The 18,097-nt window shown below is 38.6% G+C and overlaps 3 protein-coding genes across 18 annotated transcripts; 2 read left to right on the top strand and 1 right to left on the bottom strand.

The window, feature by feature from the left end:
* The first annotated feature begins 1,467 nt into the window (after positions 1 to 1,467).
* LOC103705699 (Thioredoxin family protein) lies at positions 1,468 to 9,184 on the top strand. Of its 12 annotated transcripts, none has more exons than XR_016400400.1 (14): positions 1,551 to 2,075; positions 2,930 to 2,994; positions 3,371 to 3,443; positions 3,622 to 3,640; positions 3,843 to 3,962; positions 4,085 to 4,154; positions 5,182 to 5,225; positions 5,332 to 5,373; positions 5,843 to 5,902; positions 6,013 to 6,080; positions 6,860 to 6,917; positions 7,000 to 7,115; positions 7,464 to 7,704; positions 8,750 to 9,184. XR_016400400.1 is itself a non-coding variant. In XM_039133310.3 (13 exons), exons 1-12 carry the CDS (start codon positions 1,660 to 1,662, stop codon positions 7,087 to 7,089), a joined length of 1,125 nt encoding a protein of 374 aa, XP_038989238.3. In that variant the 5' UTR covers positions 1,468 to 1,659; the 3' UTR covers positions 7,090 to 7,115; positions 7,464 to 9,184. The 12 variants fall into 12 exon arrangements, 6 of the variants coding, with proteins under 6 accessions (XP_038989238.3, XP_008787743.3, XP_088576768.2 ...); XR_016400401.1 differs by having other exon boundaries at positions 7,000 to 7,153; XM_039133310.3 differs by having other exon boundaries at positions 1,468 to 2,075; positions 7,464 to 9,184.
* Positions 9,185 to 9,330: 146 nt separating this feature from the next.
* LOC103705691 (alpha carbonic anhydrase 1, chloroplastic) lies at positions 9,331 to 13,973 on the top strand. The gene is made up of 6 exons (XM_089930415.1): positions 9,331 to 10,374; positions 10,866 to 11,068; positions 12,259 to 12,365; positions 13,215 to 13,317; positions 13,469 to 13,651; positions 13,752 to 13,973. The coding sequence occupies exons 1-6, from the start codon at positions 10,077 to 10,079 to the stop codon at positions 13,899 to 13,901; spliced, it is 1,044 nt and encodes a 347-aa protein (XP_089786541.1). The 5' UTR covers positions 9,331 to 10,076; the 3' UTR covers positions 13,902 to 13,973.
* On the bottom strand, positions 12,981 to 16,402 carry LOC103705685 (uncharacterized). Of its 5 annotated transcripts, none has more exons than XM_026804292.4 (2): positions 15,197 to 16,402; positions 12,981 to 13,672 (listed from the first exon to the last, which is right to left on the bottom strand). In XM_026804292.4, exon 1 carries the CDS (start codon positions 16,151 to 16,153, stop codon positions 15,239 to 15,241), a length of 915 nt encoding a protein of 304 aa, XP_026660093.1. In that variant the 5' UTR covers positions 16,154 to 16,402; the 3' UTR covers positions 12,981 to 13,672; positions 15,197 to 15,238. The 5 variants fall into 5 exon arrangements, with proteins under 5 accessions (XP_026660093.1, XP_088576769.1, XP_088576770.1 ...); XM_088720643.2 differs by having other exon boundaries at positions 12,981 to 13,558; XM_088720644.2 differs by having other exon boundaries at positions 12,981 to 13,072.
* Between the last annotated feature and the right edge of the window lie 1,695 nt (positions 16,403 to 18,097).

The raw sequence follows: 18,097 nt of genomic DNA, 5'->3' as shown, positions 1-18,097 counted from the left end.
AAGTGCTCTTCCCCTCATAATCAAAAACTTCGCCCGTTAGAACCTAAATCAAAGCATGCACATTATTTTACTCTTGATTGCTAGTATTGCATACTAGTTAATTTATCATTCATTTTTCAACATGACTAGCTCATGTCATTGCCCTGATGGATCTTAATCTTCAATTTGGATCCACTTAGCTCTATGTCAAAGAATGTAAACATGATGGAACCATCTCATCAGAGATGAATCGATAGTTGTAAAGCTACAGTGCGATCACAGATAGTGATCCTGTTACCACCTTGCTAAGAATGATCATTCTTAAAGGCAAGACATTCACGAGAACAGATCTCCATTTCCAACTCCTTAAAGAGTCCATTAATTATTGCACTCTTTTTTGGTGAAATATTCTTGCATAAATCTTGAACATTAGATTTTTCATTCTCCAGGTCATCTTCAATAGATCCTTCTTCCATCACAACATCAATAGATGGATCTTCATCATATGAATCATCCATACAAACACTGGTTCGTTGCTCGTTTCCTCCCTAGTGCTGTCATTCCTTGATCAATTTGTTCTATCACATACCATTCCAGATCAGATCTCCATATTCCAATATCAGTGATTCCCAAAAATCTGCAAAAATTTGTTGGTGCTCCAAACTAAATTCTACTAACTATGTCGTTGATAAAAAAAAAATAGTGCTTATTTTTATAATTATTAATGGACAAAGAATAGAACCAGAGCTAAATATCTTACCTACATGGAAGTTTAAATCTAATTCAATATAAAATATATGTGAGAGAGAGAGAGAGAGAGAGAGAGAGAGGAGTGCAGAGATTTAGGTTAAAGTCCACGATAAAAGATGTCTGGCATTTGCCCTGCTTCTAAGAAAGAAATCATAGCTTTAATTTAGAAGATTGAGTAGACTCCAAAAATACAACAAAAGGTCCTCTCATATAAGCATCTTCAATAGTCAAACATTTCCATTTCATTTTTTTGTCCGCAAGTCAACACTTTTGTGGCATGAAGAAGAAGTTCAGGAGTAAGCAATAGGTTTTTAGATTACTAGTTAGTGGGGCAGAAACGTGCACCACAAGTTTTATAATAAAATGCATTAGTCAAATATGTCCATCATAAACTGGCGCTCGTTTTTGTTGATGAGATATTATGGACGGATGGTGCGACTTCGTCAACCTTATGCTATAGAATATTTTATTTTCTGACGCTTAACAGTGTATTCAAACTCGATTTATACAGCCATCCGTCTTAGCAAAAATAAAAATTGGCACTCTAATGATATCATCCAGAATTTAAACTTTATTACTAATATTTTTTGAGAAAAATAAGGTTTTCCATGTAGGCAGATCGTTGGGTAGTACAATTTAATAAATTTATGAATATGCTAATTGACATTCATCTAATTAATAAATAAATAATTAAGTGATATACTTCTCAAAAAGCAAAACTTGTTTTTATTAAAATTTAAGTGACCTTTTTCCTCAGCCTACCTCTGTGGTTTTTTTTTTTTTGATGGTACATTTGGGGGGCTTGGAGTCCCAGCAGGAACAAAAGAAAACTAATATTTGCAAATCCATCGGTGCGTTATCGGCTAGTTTTCATCTGTCCATAGTGTTCAAAGTATTTTTCTTGGCAAGTTGCTGCTTCTCCTTTAAGGAATGATGTACGTTTTTCTACCGACTTCTGGCCACGGCCGCACCACTCCCACTCTCTCTTCATTCCTCCTCCGTTGTGCTCCAACTGTCAAGAAGGCTATGGCCGGAGTTCACAGCTACCATCCGTCGCCTCCTCTCCCCGGGCCGCTCCACCGGAGGGGAGATTTCCGGCGCCTATCTGGGATTTCGGCGGGATCCAAAGAATCCCCCTCTTCGATGCCCTCCCTCTCCACTGCCACCAGCGGAGAAGAGGAAGAGAAGTCGGTTGCTTCCACTCCAAGCCCGACGCTCTCACCGCCGATGGGCTTCAAGATTCCGGATCCGAAGCCCTACTCCGTCCGGCGGGATAAGAATCTCGACATCGCGACGGCTGCTCTTCCCTTGCTCTTCCGCCTGGGCACCGGACTCTTTGTTCTAGGGTTCGCGATTTCTTTCTCTCGCAGTGTCAAATTAGGGTTTTGTGATAGTATTGGATTCATGTATGTTGGTATTAACTAAAATTGGTTGACTTTGATTGGAAATTATATCTGGTGCGGAGAAAGCTTACACTTGATGAGAAGAAAAGGGCATAAAAAGAACCAAACATAAATCTTCGTGGGTTCCATGGCTTATCTTCTTAGATGAATTCATGAACATGTATATTTTGGAGTCGTTATATGAAAACTGTAAATTTTAGTTAAGTTTGCTGCATCAAGTTAATCTTGTGTTTCCACTTGAATGCGCCTGTCATGCGCTGCAATTTTCCCATCCATACCTATCCATCTTAAAGAGAAGGCTATAAGGAAAAAAGGTGGCTTGCTTCCTTTTCATCAAAAAAAAAAAAAAAATCCAATTGATACAGGTATTGAGAGAATGTATAAGCAAAGAACAAGCTCTCTATCATGGCATAGGTATTCTAGTGATATCTTCTGATTTTGAATGCGAAGTTAGGATCAATTATAAGTTAGGCATTTCATAATTGGTGTTTGTAGAGGACTGAGTGTGGTGGAACCTGAACCGTTTAAGACGGTTTCAACAGGTGCAACATAGACTGGAGTTGATACTAGCGAGAGGGCCAAACATTTTATTGATCGGTAGCGAAAAGTGTAATGAAGACACTTTCTGTTTTGGGTGTTCTCTATTTGGATGAGAGCTTAATGTATGGCTGTCTCTATGTATGATCATGATACAGTACTGCAAACATTCCTTCCTCACTGTTAAAAAAAAAATGTAGAAAGAAATGCAGCAGCCATGAGTACTGATGTTTCTTATGTGTATACATTGAATCTTGCAGATATTCAGCAACTCTTGTGTCAGATGATGATATCCCATCAAATCAATATGCTATGAAGGTTAGAGGTAATAACTAAAGTCATTGTTGTTAACTGCTGTTGTTGCTTTATTGTGCCCATGATCTTGACATGTCTCTCACCTTTTCAATGTCATGTATGAGAGATAACTAGAAGTATGACTTTGGGCTAACTAGGGAGTACCTAGTCAAGAATAGTATATGTTGTTAGCTTCTAAATTGTTTTCCAATATTATATTATCAGATAAAATCAGACTTTGATTTAAAAACAATATATGCATGATCATTTCCACCTTTATGAACTAGGAAGTTGTTATCACCATAACTTGATGGCAGATTCTATAAATCCTATTAAACGACTTAGATAAGTTATAAAAGATATCAAGTAATGAATTTTATTGTTTATTAAATGGCCACAATTGGCAGGTTCAAAGTTGAAAGAGACCTCAAAATTGGGCCCCCGTCCACAGAAGCCCATTGAGATTTATGAATTTGAAAGGTGAAGTATTCCATTTTGCCATGATCTAAATTTGATCAGGTGCTACATTTCTCTGTTGTTGAAACTGTTGTAATAGTAATTGTATCAATACAATATTCAAATCATTTGTGAGAGAATAAGCCTTGATGACCATGCTTCTTTACCTGCATCTGGACTACAACTGATGATGGAACTTCAGCTGTCCATATTGTCGGAAGGTAATGCCATTAGATTCTTGTACATGATTATCCATTTATGATTGTTAATCTGGTAAAGGTTATTTAGCTGTGCCTATCTTTTGAGATGGTACCTGGATTTGGGAGTGCATGCCTTTGAAATAAGCAATATAAGGTATTATTGCTGGTATTGCTCCATTGTTCATCCTCTTGTTTGTTGAAAAATTCATCTACTACTTGGCAGGTGAGGGAGATTGTTAGCATATTGGACCTTGATGTCTTGTTTTATCCTTGCCCAAGAAGCGGTCCAACTTTTCGTCTGAAAGTTTTGCAAATGGGTGGAAAGCAACAATTTCCATACATGGTTAGTTTCATTTATCTTTGACATAGTGCTGAAAGAAAAAATTATATAATTTGATACAATTTACTTACTGCTTGGGTGCCAATGAGTAGGGAATGCTCTCAAGGATCTAAATTCTGTTGCAGGTGGATCCAAACACTGGTGTTGCTATGTACGAATCTGATGACATAATAAAGTATCTTGTTGATAAATATGGTGCATATTCTTTACCATTCGGAATTTCTCTTTTAGTTTATTGAGATGTTTCTTTGGTCTTGATCCCTATTCATTTTAATTGAGAATGTTCATTTATCAAAAAAATGTACTATGCCAAATTGATATAGAGGTTTAAAATACCATGTAATATGCTTGAACTGGTTGGGGCTCAAAATAGTATTTCTTATGTACACCATGTCGTATTTACCTAGGCAATATGCTTGCTCTGAGGGACATGAAACAATGTCAGTTTATGATAATACACAAAGAAACACGAGGAAAAATGTCAGAAAAATTTTTTCCCCCTATGGTAGACTCTGTCAGGTGTACAAATTATAATATCTGTGTCAACTTTTGATAATATTTTCCTAAAAACACTGAACACTAAGAACTTTCTCAGATATGCAATTGATGCCTATGATAATCGTCATTGAGAACACTCATAGCATATTATATTACAAAATTCAAGTCTCAGATTGGCATCCAAATAGAAATATTCAGGGAATAAAACCTTGCAAGAAAATATAGTTTAAGCTACTGGTGGATAAAAGGTGTGCATCATGGTAGTTGGGGGTTCCATACAGAATGATATGTAATTTTCTCTTAAACCCTGGATGTACTCATTCTTATTGATGAGTTCTTCTGGTTTGAATAGATAATGCTCTACAACTATTGTCTATGAGGATAAAGATTTCATTTGAACTAGACGAGGACCTGATCCATGTAACTTTTCTTATGGCAAGTTATCTTATTTACTGTTCTTTTCCAGTATATGTTTTATCTTGTTTACTGTTCTTTTCCAATGTTGTTTGATATTTACCTTGTGCTGTTCTGTAAAGTTCTAAGATTGGTTTTATTACATTTAAAGGATCCTTTTAATATGCTAGATGCTTCTTTCATGTTGTTACCATTTTTGTAAGATTGGAATTTACTCATAAAATTTTAATGCATAATTATGCTCTAGTATATTCTTTTATCCCTTTGCATATTCTTTTGTGCATTCACTTTGCTTATCTTTTCTGTCCAGGCGATGGGACCATTCCTCTGATGTTGTCACTTGGTCCAATTACTGTAAGCTTTGCATTTAATCTCTTTGTTTACTTATTTAAAAGATGACTGATGAGCATATTACTTCTCCTGAGTCCTGACTGACATCACTTCTCTTTCCCTTTGGTAGACTCTAACTGCAATGCTCGCACTCATTTTTCGCTTGGGAAAGGCAAGACACTTTGACATAGTTCCAGAACTCAATGCAAATATTATGTTCATGGATTATGTTTTGGAATATTTTTAAAGATTTCTCTAGCGACGTGCCAGTCGTTTGATTGATTGATTGAATTAAGTACTAAACAACCATTCCATGCATATAAGAGATGATCAAGAACTCTCCAGCAAAAATGATGCTAATCTATTGAAACTGTTGGAGAGAAGAGGTATGCTGCATCTATATGTGCATGTAGATAGAATCAGTCTTCACCCTGCATGAATTACAGTTTCCCCCTTCTTTTGTGTGCATACCATGTTTTTGTGTTCACAAAGAGGGATGTTTTGAGGTACACAATGTACGTATTTTACTATAACCTACATTCTTCTGTTTATTTAGCACTTCTTCTCCAGAATCACAGGCCAATGCAGCCACAGATGCTCCAACTTCTGTTATGATTAATACCATTGCTTAGCTCCTGCAGGGATCTTCATATACTCCTTCAAAACAACCACCAGTGCCCCTTGAGCTATGGGCGTTTGAGGTCAGATTTCTGGAGCTTTAATTGAAGTGTCTTTTGAAGCATAAAAATGTAACAATGTCGCCTTGAATTATATTCTGGAATTGACATTCATATGTGCTTTGCTCTTTCAGTTATCTCCTTTTTGCAAAATTGTGCGTGAAGTTCTTGTTGAGTTAGAACTACCCCACCTACTTCACAGGTATATTTTTGATTGTTAGAAGTCTCAGTTTTTAACATATACATCACTTTTACATACAATGGGGTTATTGTAGCTGTACCCCCTTGATGCTTGTAACATGATTGTAGAAATGCTTTGTTTATGCCATCAATGCTTTGGCTAGTGTCAAAATCTCTAAGTGATTTCTTTTCTTTTGAGCAAAACGTGGCAGCTCCATGCTAATCTCTAACTTATTGTTAACAGAAGAATTTAGCAAAACCAACCAGAAAGTTGAAAATCTTGCTGACATGGATTGCAATTGACAGGGAGAACTTCTAATCACTTGAAAGGAAATTTTGTTAAAACATGAAATGTTGAAATTGTGGCAGAAAATGACTGCATCATAAATCAGGAATTGGCATATGGTTTTCAAAATCTGACATTGAGTTCATGCCTTGCCAGATTTGAAAGTACTTGAATTTCCTTTTCATTAGGTAATAGCATAAAAAATAATCAAGGATCCCAATAAGGTGCTTGAGAGTCACATTTTATTACAAAAACGATTCATTATTCCCAGAGAGTATGGCAATTACTTTTTTGCTAATCCAGGAGGTTGATTTTGTGCCAAATAGTCATCCTGAACTGCCATTTGGGTTCATCTTAGTCCAATAGGTTCATTCAGTTTCAGTAACACTATCAATTCATATAACAAGTCCATGCTTCTAATGGAGCAAAAGAAATATTAAGGTCTCGACCAAAGAAAGAAACCTTCCTTTTCAAGAGTGATTATTGACTTAGTCTAGTCATTTGTTGCTTTGCAGTATTGCTCGTGGGAGCCCAAAACGGCATGAGTTTTATCAGAAAATTGGACATTTTCAGGTCTTGTTTTTTGGTTCTTGTCCCAATGATGATGTGACCTTATGCATTTGGAAATACAATCATGAAATGTTTATTTTAACAGGTCCCTTATCTAGAAGACCCCAACACTGGGGTGAAAATGTTTGAAAGCGCAGAAATTATTGAGTATCTGAAAGCAACATATTCTCTTTAAGAAGCAGAGCACCCCTGGCTTTTGAGGTTTTTCACTCTTCCATCTACAAATTCATGTGCAATCCGTAGGTCATATGTTACTTCTGTTATCTTTCTCCACTTTTTGTAAGATTATATGCCTGATTTAGGTTCATATGCGTGATAAATATAATATCCATATATCTTTTTTACTTGAGTGAATTTTTAAGAATCTGTATTTTAGCGAACAACACCTCCTTTAAAGTTTCTCCTTGTCATGCATAAAATCGTGTAAAGAGAATAGATACATGAGATGTTTGTTTACTACAGATGTAGAGAATGTACTTTTTTGTGTATACAAACCTGCAATATGATAATTTCCGATGTGATTTTGACCTAGGCATTTAGTTTGTTCAGGCAAGGTTGTAGGAGTAAAGTTGAAAAGGGTTTGAGCTCCAGGAAATTGAAAGCTACTTATGAGACACCTCCTGAAATTTGACTTGAAGAGTTGCTGATCACCACAACAAAGTCTGGAATAAGGCTTGGTTTTAAGAAAAAAGGAAATGGTAGAACATATTAGTTCAAGAAGTCAATTATGAACTTTTTCTTTTTTGCAAGGGACTGAGTTTCTGCAGGTGTGATCTTGGAAAAATAAGTGGTGAGGAATATTCAAATTCTGTTTTCCTTATTCTAGTTATCACTGTAAGCTTATGTTTATATTTCTAACTTTGTGTAACCAACTCCAATGTAAAGTTTGTCTTGTATAGTGGTTTTTATAGCTTCTTGAGTGAGATTGACTGGGCAAAAGTCTAAACAGGTTTCCTGATGACTCCATAATTCTTGTCCATTAGTGATATCTGCATTATTTTTCTGCTTTAAATGGAGGAAGGTCTGGTTTAAAACTTCAGCAAAGACATCTGGAATGATAATATCTCTCTTACAGCACTTCTGGGCTGAGATTTTTCTACTTCAGTTGATGGACACAGAGTTTGCTAAGAGAGTGTTTTATTGGTGCAATCCACAATTTTTTTTCTAGCCGTTTGATAAGGCCTTATGTTTTTAGTTGGATCTGTAACTAGATTAAACATCTCCACCACATCCCTGTTTTCACCATTGATTTAGCTGAGAAAGAACTTGCTAGGCCATGTGAGTTGCAAAAATTATGTTGTGCAGATACATATAATTGCTAAAACTATGAAATGTAGACTTGCTGTAGAAAATTTATGAATTCAACAATGAAGGATAGAGTGATGCAGGAAGAGGTGCTTATATATATCTTATACAAAGTGTCAGAAAGAAGTTTTATATATCCTGTAGATGGTTCTTGGCCATCTTGTGTGATAGAATGAGACAGAACATTTCTGATTGGTCGTCAGTCTTCCCATTTTTAACTTTTGGAGAAGGAATAAATCTTTTGGTGAATGACAAGTAAAGGTGTGGTATCTATCAATGTTGATTTTCCTTCCAAACATCAATTTATCTGCTCGTTGTAATGAAATTATTAGCTATATATGGAAAGTGATTTTATCGTTGATTTCTGCAGTATAATTCACTCACCTTCTTTCAGTTTATCTATTTCCAATTTTTGTTTAATGTCATATGTTATATCTGGTCTATTTTAAGCTCTTCTTTTCTTGTTGATTATTGCTGAATTTTTTTAACTAGTTCGAATCAAATGCCAATGACTGTGGAACTGTTGCAAGGTAAATAAGGAAAAGGTGTTGCAATATATGAAGATTTGACACGGACGCCATTCCAGAGCAAAGCAAATTGAAGAAGGAATATGTTGGCAATTGTGGCTTTCTCCCTTCTCCATTGGCTACATCTTGCGATTCTGAACGACAACAGTTTTGCCTCCTACTATGATATGACATCATGGAGGATCAAACAGTAGTTCTGATATTCAGATTACAATTTCGCGAAGGCTTTCTTGATAGAAATTTGTGGATCATTTTCCCGTTTCGTATATTTGTTCCTTGTGCCTAGGTAACAAGAGACCGCACTAGATTAGGTTTTTCTATTGTCGGTTATTGTACCTTTTCCTTGTCTAGGTTTCTTATCATGGCATTACAGCTAGATCTTCACCCGTTGTGTTTGGAATCACAACTTTTTAATGTACAACAAATATATTTCATTTATTCCCGTGGCTTCTTTTGGAATTAATTTTACGGATAAAGTGAGCTCGCATGTCATTTTCTCGGTTCATATATGCATCATCCCGCTCAAATCAGTGTCTCGGCTGTTATATAATACCCGAATTTTTGTTTCGGAGTTCCTTATGATTTCGCTGATTTAAATTAGATTTGTTGATACACGCACCACCAACCAGCCAATTAAACCCGACCGAGCCGTGGACATCCAATGTTTATCGCTAGAGGACATCATACGGCACCTGTGAGTCTTGTTCACGTTGACTTGCATGCAGACGCAAATCACGAGGCACTCGGGTAATTGATGTAATGCCACCTGATCTAATCATGGAAATAATTTCATTAGTCATTATCACACCAAGCTGCCACTTCATTTCTGATCAATTTTAGGGTCACACCTTGCCCTCTGGCTATGGACCTGCTCGATCCGTGGATATAGCCAGTGCCAAAAGGCACATCTAACTAGATCAAACGGCCCAAGTTTCCTGAACCCACCTCAACTACACCCCATCACACATTTGCGAACACCAGATCTCCTCATAATCATTATACTATCTCGTAATTTTGTTGTTGTTGTTGCTGTTTGACCGCATCAAAATGACCACCAAAGCAATGGCTACAAAGTTGGCGCAAGGAACAGCAAGAGGTGTCTTGTGAGGTGGCAAACCCAACCATGTTTAGTGGAATTTCTCTATGTTTAGGTGGAGAACCAAGGGAGGAGGTTGGCGGGTAAACCGTTACCACATACCTTTACCCGTCTATGCGTACTTTTTTCACCTTGAAACAAATCAGGCCGAACTCCTTTCCTTCCCTCCCATCGCCGAGATAGAGAAGACCACCCTAAAGAGAAGGGAAGACAGATCGATAGAGAGGAAAAGAGATGACAATGGCTTCCGGCAGAGCCATCTTTGCACTGATATTAGCATCCGCTCTTGTGGCTGATGCTGACAACGAGCATGGTACGAGACTTCAATTCTTTTTACTTTTGGTTTGTGTAAGTTGTTGTTCTTTTGGTTCTGTCGTGAATGAAATGGATAAACTGGTGGTAGATAAAGGTTTTTTGGGCTTTCTTAAAGTTGTTTTTGTCCTCAAAATTAGTGGGGTGCCACTTTTCAGCTACCATGTTTACATTCGTCTTTTTTTGAATTGGGATTCTTACTATGACCTTATACGTTCATAGATATGCCCTTTCCTCGGTTTAATGGAGAAGTTCTTTCCTTTTCTCCTTCATTTTAATGTCATACTATTGATCTATAGAAGAAACTGTCTAAATATTATGAGCACCTCTTGCTTCTGTTTGATTTTTCCTTCTGCTTTTTTTCTTTAAAAAAAAAGTTGTTCAACAGAAGCATATAAATTTGGATACAGTGAACCTATCATTTTTAATGTGAAACCATTAGTTTATATAATCGTCATATAATCTAAATATAATGATTAAAAGATAGATATAATTCAATCAGTATAAAATCATATAAAAGAACGCAATGCTTCACGCAATCATTGCTGCTGTTTTTGGGAGAAATAGCCACCGCCGTTGCTATGCTATTGATTTACAGAAGCATTATGATAATTAAAAGCAAAAGAAAAATGCTTTACAAAAAGAACATTATTTATTTCTCTTGATTTGATACTGTTTGTCCTGTTATTGTTTTGTGTTCGACAGGAGCAGTTATGTACGGATACAGTGGACCAACTGGCCCTGACAAATGGGCAAGCTTGAGCCCTGACTATGAAATGTGCTCAAAAGGAGAACGCCAATCTCCAGTCAACATTGATAAGAATGTGGTAGCTTATAACCCGGGTTTGGAAGCTCTAAAGAGGGATTATGTTCCTGCAAATGCCACCCTTGTTAACCATGGTTACCACGTTGCGGTTTGCTCCTCAACCGATCGTTTTTCTTTTTTTTTAACAGATGATGTACAGACATAAACGTAAAGGGAGAGTCATGACCTCTGAAATCAACATATGTTTTAACTAAAGAAGCAACATTTGTACCAAAAAAACTAAAGAGGAAACATATTAGATAATATGATGTATTGGTTATTCATTAGGTGGACTAGGCCTCCATTGCAAGGCGTCTAATTTTTTTGATACTAAGAGAGGCAAAAGCCACCCAAGATTTTATTAAAAGAATTGGTAATCGCAGAAAGGATTAGTTACAAAAAGTAGAGAGTCTGTCGGATCAGAACTGTAGGTGTCAGTTGCAACCAAACAAACTCATAAGAAAGCAAAAAAAATGTTAGCTATATATAAGCCAAAATAGAAACAAAAATAACTAATTGATTTGGCACAAGTTTGAGGTAACCAACTCCAGGGCCGACTGAACCAAATTATAGGTGTAAAGCCTCATTTTCCTCAAGTTCTTAAATTATTATTATTTTTGCATTCCTTTGATGATGTGGAGAAGAATTTATGTATAATTAACTGCCAACCAAATACCAATAGCAAACTTTACGTGGTAACCATGAATCAATAGCTACTTATCCATAAAATACTCATGAAAAGTTGATGTGGTTACCATTATTTGTCTTGTTATGTGTGGTTATTCTGGTCTCTCCTATTCCATGCCTGCTACAACTGCATGCGCCTATTGCTGACATTGCATAATGCTTGGAGCATTTTTTATAAAGATTGTTGATTTCCTGAACTATTTCTAATTCGTTTTTGTTACTTTTTCCCAAATGTCAAGCCAGAATATATAACTCTTGACTGCTTGCCATCTTAAGCATTTGGATAGGTGCAGCACTTGTGTTTGGACTTGTCAATCCATTGGGCATCTCTTGCTGCATTTGTAATATTTGTTTTGAGAGAAGCTGCTGCATTGCAATATATCAATGAGCTTCTTTGAACCATTAGTTTAAGCATTTTCTGGCATTTTGACAATGTTTACATGTTGGATATGACTGGATCAGCAAGTGTTGAGGATTTATAGTATTGCTGTTTTTTTTTTTTTTAAGGGGACATAATCTGGCTTCTTGGATCCGTGTTTGAGGTTTTCTAATTGTACTGGGAAACAGTGGTTGATCACTTGTAGTACTAAAGATATCTGGTCTTTCTTGTAGCTGCTATTTGATAAAAATGTAGGGACCGTGCTGGCAGATGGAAAGAACTACAACCTGGAATCTGTGCATTGGCATTCACCTTCTGAGCACACCATTGATGGTCGACGGTATGTACTTTGGCAAATGACATCAAACTTGATGTTGTATTAAACAAAGATAGCTACCCGGTCTATTCTGTTTGTGAGAAATATAGTTTTGGATCATAGATGTGCAGGCCAACAGCTCTTAGCTCAGCTCGTTGGCACCCTTCTCTTAAGGGCTTGCTCATGAGGGAGGGCCAGGGTTTGGACCTCGATGATCGCGTGCGTTACGGTCACATTGCTAAATAAATACATAAATATGAACCTATTATGCTTACGAATGCACAGCCAAATTTCACAGGTTTGAATATAAAAATACCGTATCATATCTTATTCGACATTGTTATCTCCTCTTATATTCTAACGGACCTAAAGAGAAGGTGATGCCCAAGTGAAGGATTTAAAATTGCAGTTTCATGAATCATGCGTAGGTGAAATCTAACAGGAGAAAAGAATCATACAAAGCTGAGCTGCTTTTACTTTTGAGCGGAAACACTGGTGAGGAAAGGACCAAATCCTAGATTCAGAATCCTATTCTTCTGTCTTATCGAACTCGAAGGCCTTGGTAAAAAGCAAGAAACAATGCAAAGAGCTTTCGTCTCATTCTAATTCAATAGTCACTAGATCAGCTACCTGGTAAGATTGACGTAACATGATGGCATGCAACCTTAAGTCAAGGATCTTTTCCAACGGTGCACAACTTAGGGCTATGATGGAGAATTCATAGCATAACTCTGCCAACAGAAAACATTATAGTTAAAAACTCTTCCTAGTTAGGTACCCTAGCAAACCAAATGATATAATAAATCTAAATTTGGTATCGAGTCTGTTGCTTTTTTCTCTCTTTTTTTAATGGGATGACCATTTCAATAATAGATTCCCAGTGGAGCTTCACATGGTCCACAAGAGCGACAATGGAAAAATTGCAGTAGTGGGAATTCTGTATCAGTATGGCCGTCATGACCCCTTCCTTGTCCAGGTAAAGGCTTCTCGCAAATACCTCTAATGAGTTGTGACCAATTTGTGATCAAAATCTCAGTGGTTGGAGAAGATGCATTGAGAGAGAGATCGATCAAAGCACTTGTTCTTCCCTCATGGTTGTAACTGACCTGATTTGTGGCGGATCACAGATACAGAAGCAGCTAAAGGAATTAGCTAACGAGACCTGCAAAGGAGATGAAGAGGCACGCATTCCGGTTGGAGTTGTGAATGCAAGCGCCCTGAAACGCCGCAGTAGAAAGTACTACAGGTATTTTGGATCCCTCACCACACCGCCATGCACCGAGAATGTCATCTGGAGCATCCTTGGCAAGGTATTTGTGTGTCTCTCCAACCTTCAACATAGTAGAAATAATTTTTTTTTCTCTATCATCTAATTTGCATGTCTGTGGAACTATTTTATGCTTGTGAAAGGTAAGACAGATGACCAAGGAACAAGCAGCTGCTCTGCAAGCACCTCTGCATCAGGAGTACCGAAACAATTCAAGACCTACACAACCATTGAATTACAGGGCTGTGGAGCTCTATCATGAAGCAAAGAAGCATGATGAAAAGTCCAACTAATCTCATGATGCTTGTAATGTTGTGAGACATAACATGCATCATTCTTTTCTATGAATGAAGAAATAGCATGCATCATTTTATCCTATGAATGAAGAAATAACATGCATCATTAATTTATTCATCATGATACATACAATTACATCAAAAAAAAAAAAAAATCATCATACATACAAGGGTACTATATAGGTATAAATCAGGATCCTTCTTTGAGGACTAGTTTATTTTAGGTTCTTACATGGACTACTTTTGGAATGATGTACACTCCAGAGTTCAATAATTTTTGATCCAAATGGATTAGCGTCTCTTCATATGTAACTTATAATACATTTTGCTGTCAGTAATAAAGCCTTGACTTTGGCTCTAAGGGTCCGTTTATTTGATTTTTCATAAGTCTCGATTCGATTGTAACTGTGGTGTCAGCTGTTTTTTTTTTTTTCCTTGGTACATTAGGGGGAAAGTCTTCCCTACAGATGAAACACCCAAAGAAAAATGGCCTTAACTACTAGTCCATGACAAAAAGAACTCCACAATACTGTAATGTAAGCTGTTTGTGACTACTGAAATAACCTCAAAGGTGCACCTGTTACAGGCCTAACTGAGAATTGAGGGAGCTTTTGATGCTCTGATCATGGTTCCCTTTTTCTCCCTTTATAAGATGGCTCTGCTATCAGTTCTTTTTCCCTCCCTTTATAAAATGGCTCTCTAAATTTTTCTTTTTCCTCGCTCTATAAAATAGCTAGTCTTTTATGCATACATATATATCTTTAACTAATTTTACATTCCCTACCATCTATTGGTTACTATTGAAACGCTTTATTAATTGCTAATAAAACTGCAGAAGAGTCACTTCTTGTATAACACTTAAGGCAATAAGCGTAGGAAATAATTCATAATAAATCCTGCTTAGAATCAAGAGATAGGGTAGGAATAAGGATAGAAATATGGAGATTAGCCCCTCCAAAATTTAAAAAGAAAATAATTATCTCTAATCTCTACGTATGCCCTCTCACTTTAAATTCTTGTTGCCCCAAATCGACCTGGAAACATCCAAGCATATGTATACAGGATTCAGTGCATACCAATTTCTCTCCATTTCAATTCATGACACTAAATAACACGACCTGACGAGAAAATGAAAAATCAAAAGAAACGTACATAAGAATTACAGAAAACAATCCAATCCAGCCTCGCAAGTATCTACGTATTTACAGATCCGGAGAGAGAGAGAGAGAGCGAGAAATTTCACACGTGTGAACATAGCAAAGAAACAAAACACCCGAAGGATTGAAGTATACCTAATACCTCCAAAAGTCTGCAAACTTTTTTTCGCCGGCCGTTCAGACGGAGGCGGAACCCTCGCTCTCCCAGTCCCGGTCCCGCTCCGCGTCCTCCAACGAACCCACCGACCGGCGGGCCCACGTCCCCTCCCGATCCAACGGCCCCGACCACGCCACGTGTCCAACGCCATCCGCCTCCAGATCCAAGTCACCGCTCCACGACCCCGGCCTCCGGCCCGACGAGAACCGCCTCATTCCCCCCAGCCCCGGCGGTGGCGCAGCCATATCCGGCGGTGAAAGCCCCCTCCCCTTCGCCGGACCTCCGCCCGACGGCGGCGACGCCGACGACTCCTCCACGGACTCCACCGTCGCTGCCCGCTCTACCCCACCGGAGCATCTGAACACCGCCGCGAGGCTCGCCCAGCAGCCGCTATTCTTTTCCTCCCGCTCCTCCGCCGCCCCCGCAGTCGACTGCCGACACTGCTGTCGGCACCGCTCTCGCTCCCTTTCCGAGAGAACTTTACCGAAGCACGATACCTTCGGCGACCCCGGCTCCTCCTCCGGCACCGCAGACTTCCGGCCGCCCCCGCCGGGCGGCTTCTTCTTGGGGAAGATTCTTCCATTCGCGGGACGCCGCGCGCTGCGGCCAAGGTAGCCGGAATGCTGGAGCTTGTTCGGCAACCCTAGGATCGGCGCCTTCGTCTTCAAATTTCCGGAAAACCGCTGTGAATTCGACCTCGGCGGCTTACCGCTCGAGTGCTGCGCCTTCGGATTCGTGTTCCCCTTCGTCGAATCATCCCGATCGTAAACGACGTTCAAGTCCGTCCAGTCGATCTCGTCGCCGATCCGGACACGGATCGACTCCGCCGGAAGGGTCGGGTCCTCCGTCGCCGCCGCCTCCGGCCGGCCGCCACCGTCGGCAAGGGTTTCGCAGGCGACCTTGCCCTCGCCGCCTCCGCCGCAGACCTGGTGCATCTGATGGTAATCAAGAACCAGAGAGAGAGAGAAAAACGAAGGTTAGACAACAGAGAGAGAGAGAGAGACGTGGAAGCCTAGGATGGGAGAAGGGGGTCGGAGTTTTAAAGAAGACGGGGGTATTTTGGGAAATTTAGGTGAAGATTTGAAGTCGTAAACGATGAGGTTAGGGAGACGTCATTGCTCAGAGTTGGTTGGGACGTGCCCCGGGTGTCGTTGGCCGTCTGATCGAGCGTCGTCGCCTCAGCGGGTACGGTCTTCCGGCGGGCGGTGTGGACTAGGCTGCACGTCCGGTGGACCCCCCTTCCAATGGTGGATGAGTGTCAAGCCGCCCGCCGACACTAGCCGTGGAGAATGCCGGCATTAATGGAATGAATACTAATTAGAAACCATTTTCCTTTATACATTAAAAAAAATATATATTTTTTTGGTACACAGGAGACTCGCGTGTGGGTGCAGCCCATACAATTAGAAAGAAAAAAAAAAACAAAGAAGACGGAACCAATACCTGATTTTTTCAAATAAAATTTTCGAAATGATAAACCACATAGGATGCCACCCAATCTGCAGCACTATTTATTTCTGTGTAAACATAAATAATCCGATGAGAGGCCCACTCATCCAAAAGACTATAGTGTCGTAGAGCAGCTGCATCCCACCAGCAGCGTGCCTTCGATTCTGGTTCTACTCGATCACCATAGTTGAGTTTCCCTCGAGAAGAACACAGTCCATCCAAGTGGAATTTCCTGTGAGTGTACTATATGAAAGCCTTTTGAAAGTCACCTAATAATAAATATAAATGATAGTGTATATGCATGCTGGCCTGGAGCTGGAATGGTTGCTTATCCTAGCTAAGTTGATGGAGACTTCTTGCGTATTGATTCGGCTTGCTTGGTGTCATAGGCTAAGCAGATCTGCATATCTTATTCATGATAATTGTATGCTAAAAAACATTTTTGTGTGGAAAATGACAGCTCGTTGTTGCAACAATTTAATGATAACAAACCAAGTAGGACATTTTTTTGCAAAATAGTTTAGCAATCATTGTTTTTATGATTTCAAATTTTGCATATTATAAGATTTATAGTCATAAGAATCATGATTCATGTACCAAAAGTAGCAAGCAGGATTGAAATTTTCTATTTATATTTTAGTTTTATGAAAAGAGCCTTCAATTTTTTGGTATGCCGCTAAATTTGCTATTAAATATGCTAAATTTTTTTGTGATTCAGGTTTAAATCTTATTTTCACTAATATTTAGATGGATAAAGGTATCTGAAAGAGGGTTAAACCTTTATTAGATAGTCAACTGTCCATTAGACCCTTACAAATCAAAGGAAGAAAATCATAGAACACTTTGGAGGTTATGTGCCCAATGCAATGTCTAATTTTTGCCTTTGGTATACCATGCATGTCCCATGAAAATGTATACTATTTGGACATTGAATATGATTATTATATTTTTTTCAGCAAAATATTTTTTTTGATTTTCTCATTCTGATTCTCTAACTACTATGAATAAGTTGCAAAGTAATTGAACATAGAAAATTGAGCAAAAATTCCAGACCACTCCCATATGCTGCCAAGGAAACCAAGCAGCTGATCTCATGGTTCAAGTTTTTTTTTTTTTTTAATACACCAAATGACTTGTACAAATTTAGTTCGAATATATCCAAAAAAAAGTTAAAATATAATCAGTCACGAAACGCCCTAGCCGGCTCAATCTCACTAGTTCAAAGAATCTCTCCAAAGTGATTTGCCATAAACAAAGCCACCTAGTCCGACACTCCATTAATAATCCCTATATATCTACTTTGCTTTGAAAATAATGTCGCCACTAGCCATGCCCCATATGTCCCGAAGTAGGAGGTGGTGTTCTCTAGCGTCACTAGTACACATCGGATCCAGCTAATCACAGTGGCAGAACCGCCTTCGAGCAGGATG

The sequence above is a fragment of the Phoenix dactylifera genome, chromosome 4 (genome assembly GCF_051530095.1).
Source record: "Phoenix dactylifera cultivar Ajwa chromosome 4, Ajwa_hap1_PhDact_Kaust_v1.1, whole genome shotgun sequence".
NCBI lineage: Eukaryota > Viridiplantae > Streptophyta > Magnoliopsida > Arecales > Arecaceae > Phoenix > Phoenix dactylifera.
The sequence above is the reverse complement of the archived record's forward strand: the minus strand, read 5'-3'. Positions and strand labels throughout refer to the sequence as shown.

Bases quoted from the DNA above. Each gene is read 5' to 3' on its own strand.
- LOC103705685 (XM_026804292.4), bottom strand. From the start codon at position 16,153: ATGCACCAGGTCTGCGGCGGAGGCGGCGAGGGCAAGGTCGCCTGCGAA.
- LOC103705699 (XM_039133310.3), top strand. From the start codon at position 1,660: ATGATGTACGTTTTTCTACCGACTTCTGGCCACGGCCGCACCACTCCC. The intron at 3,963-4,084 runs GTTAGTTTCATT...ATTCTGTTGCAG, and splicing joins AGCAACAATTTCCATACATG to GTGGATCCAAACACTGGTGT. The intron at 6,081-6,859 runs GTATATTTTTGA...GTTGCTTTGCAG, and splicing joins CTACCCCACCTACTTCACAG to TATTGCTCGTGGGAGCCCAA.
- LOC103705691 (XM_089930415.1), top strand. From the start codon at position 10,077: ATGACAATGGCTTCCGGCAGAGCCATCTTTGCACTGATATTAGCATCC. The intron at 13,318-13,468 runs GTAAAGGCTTCT...GGCGGATCACAG, and splicing joins ATGACCCCTTCCTTGTCCAG to ATACAGAAGCAGCTAAAGGA. The intron at 13,652-13,751 runs GTATTTGTGTGT...TGCTTGTGAAAG, and splicing joins TCTGGAGCATCCTTGGCAAG to GTAAGACAGATGACCAAGGA.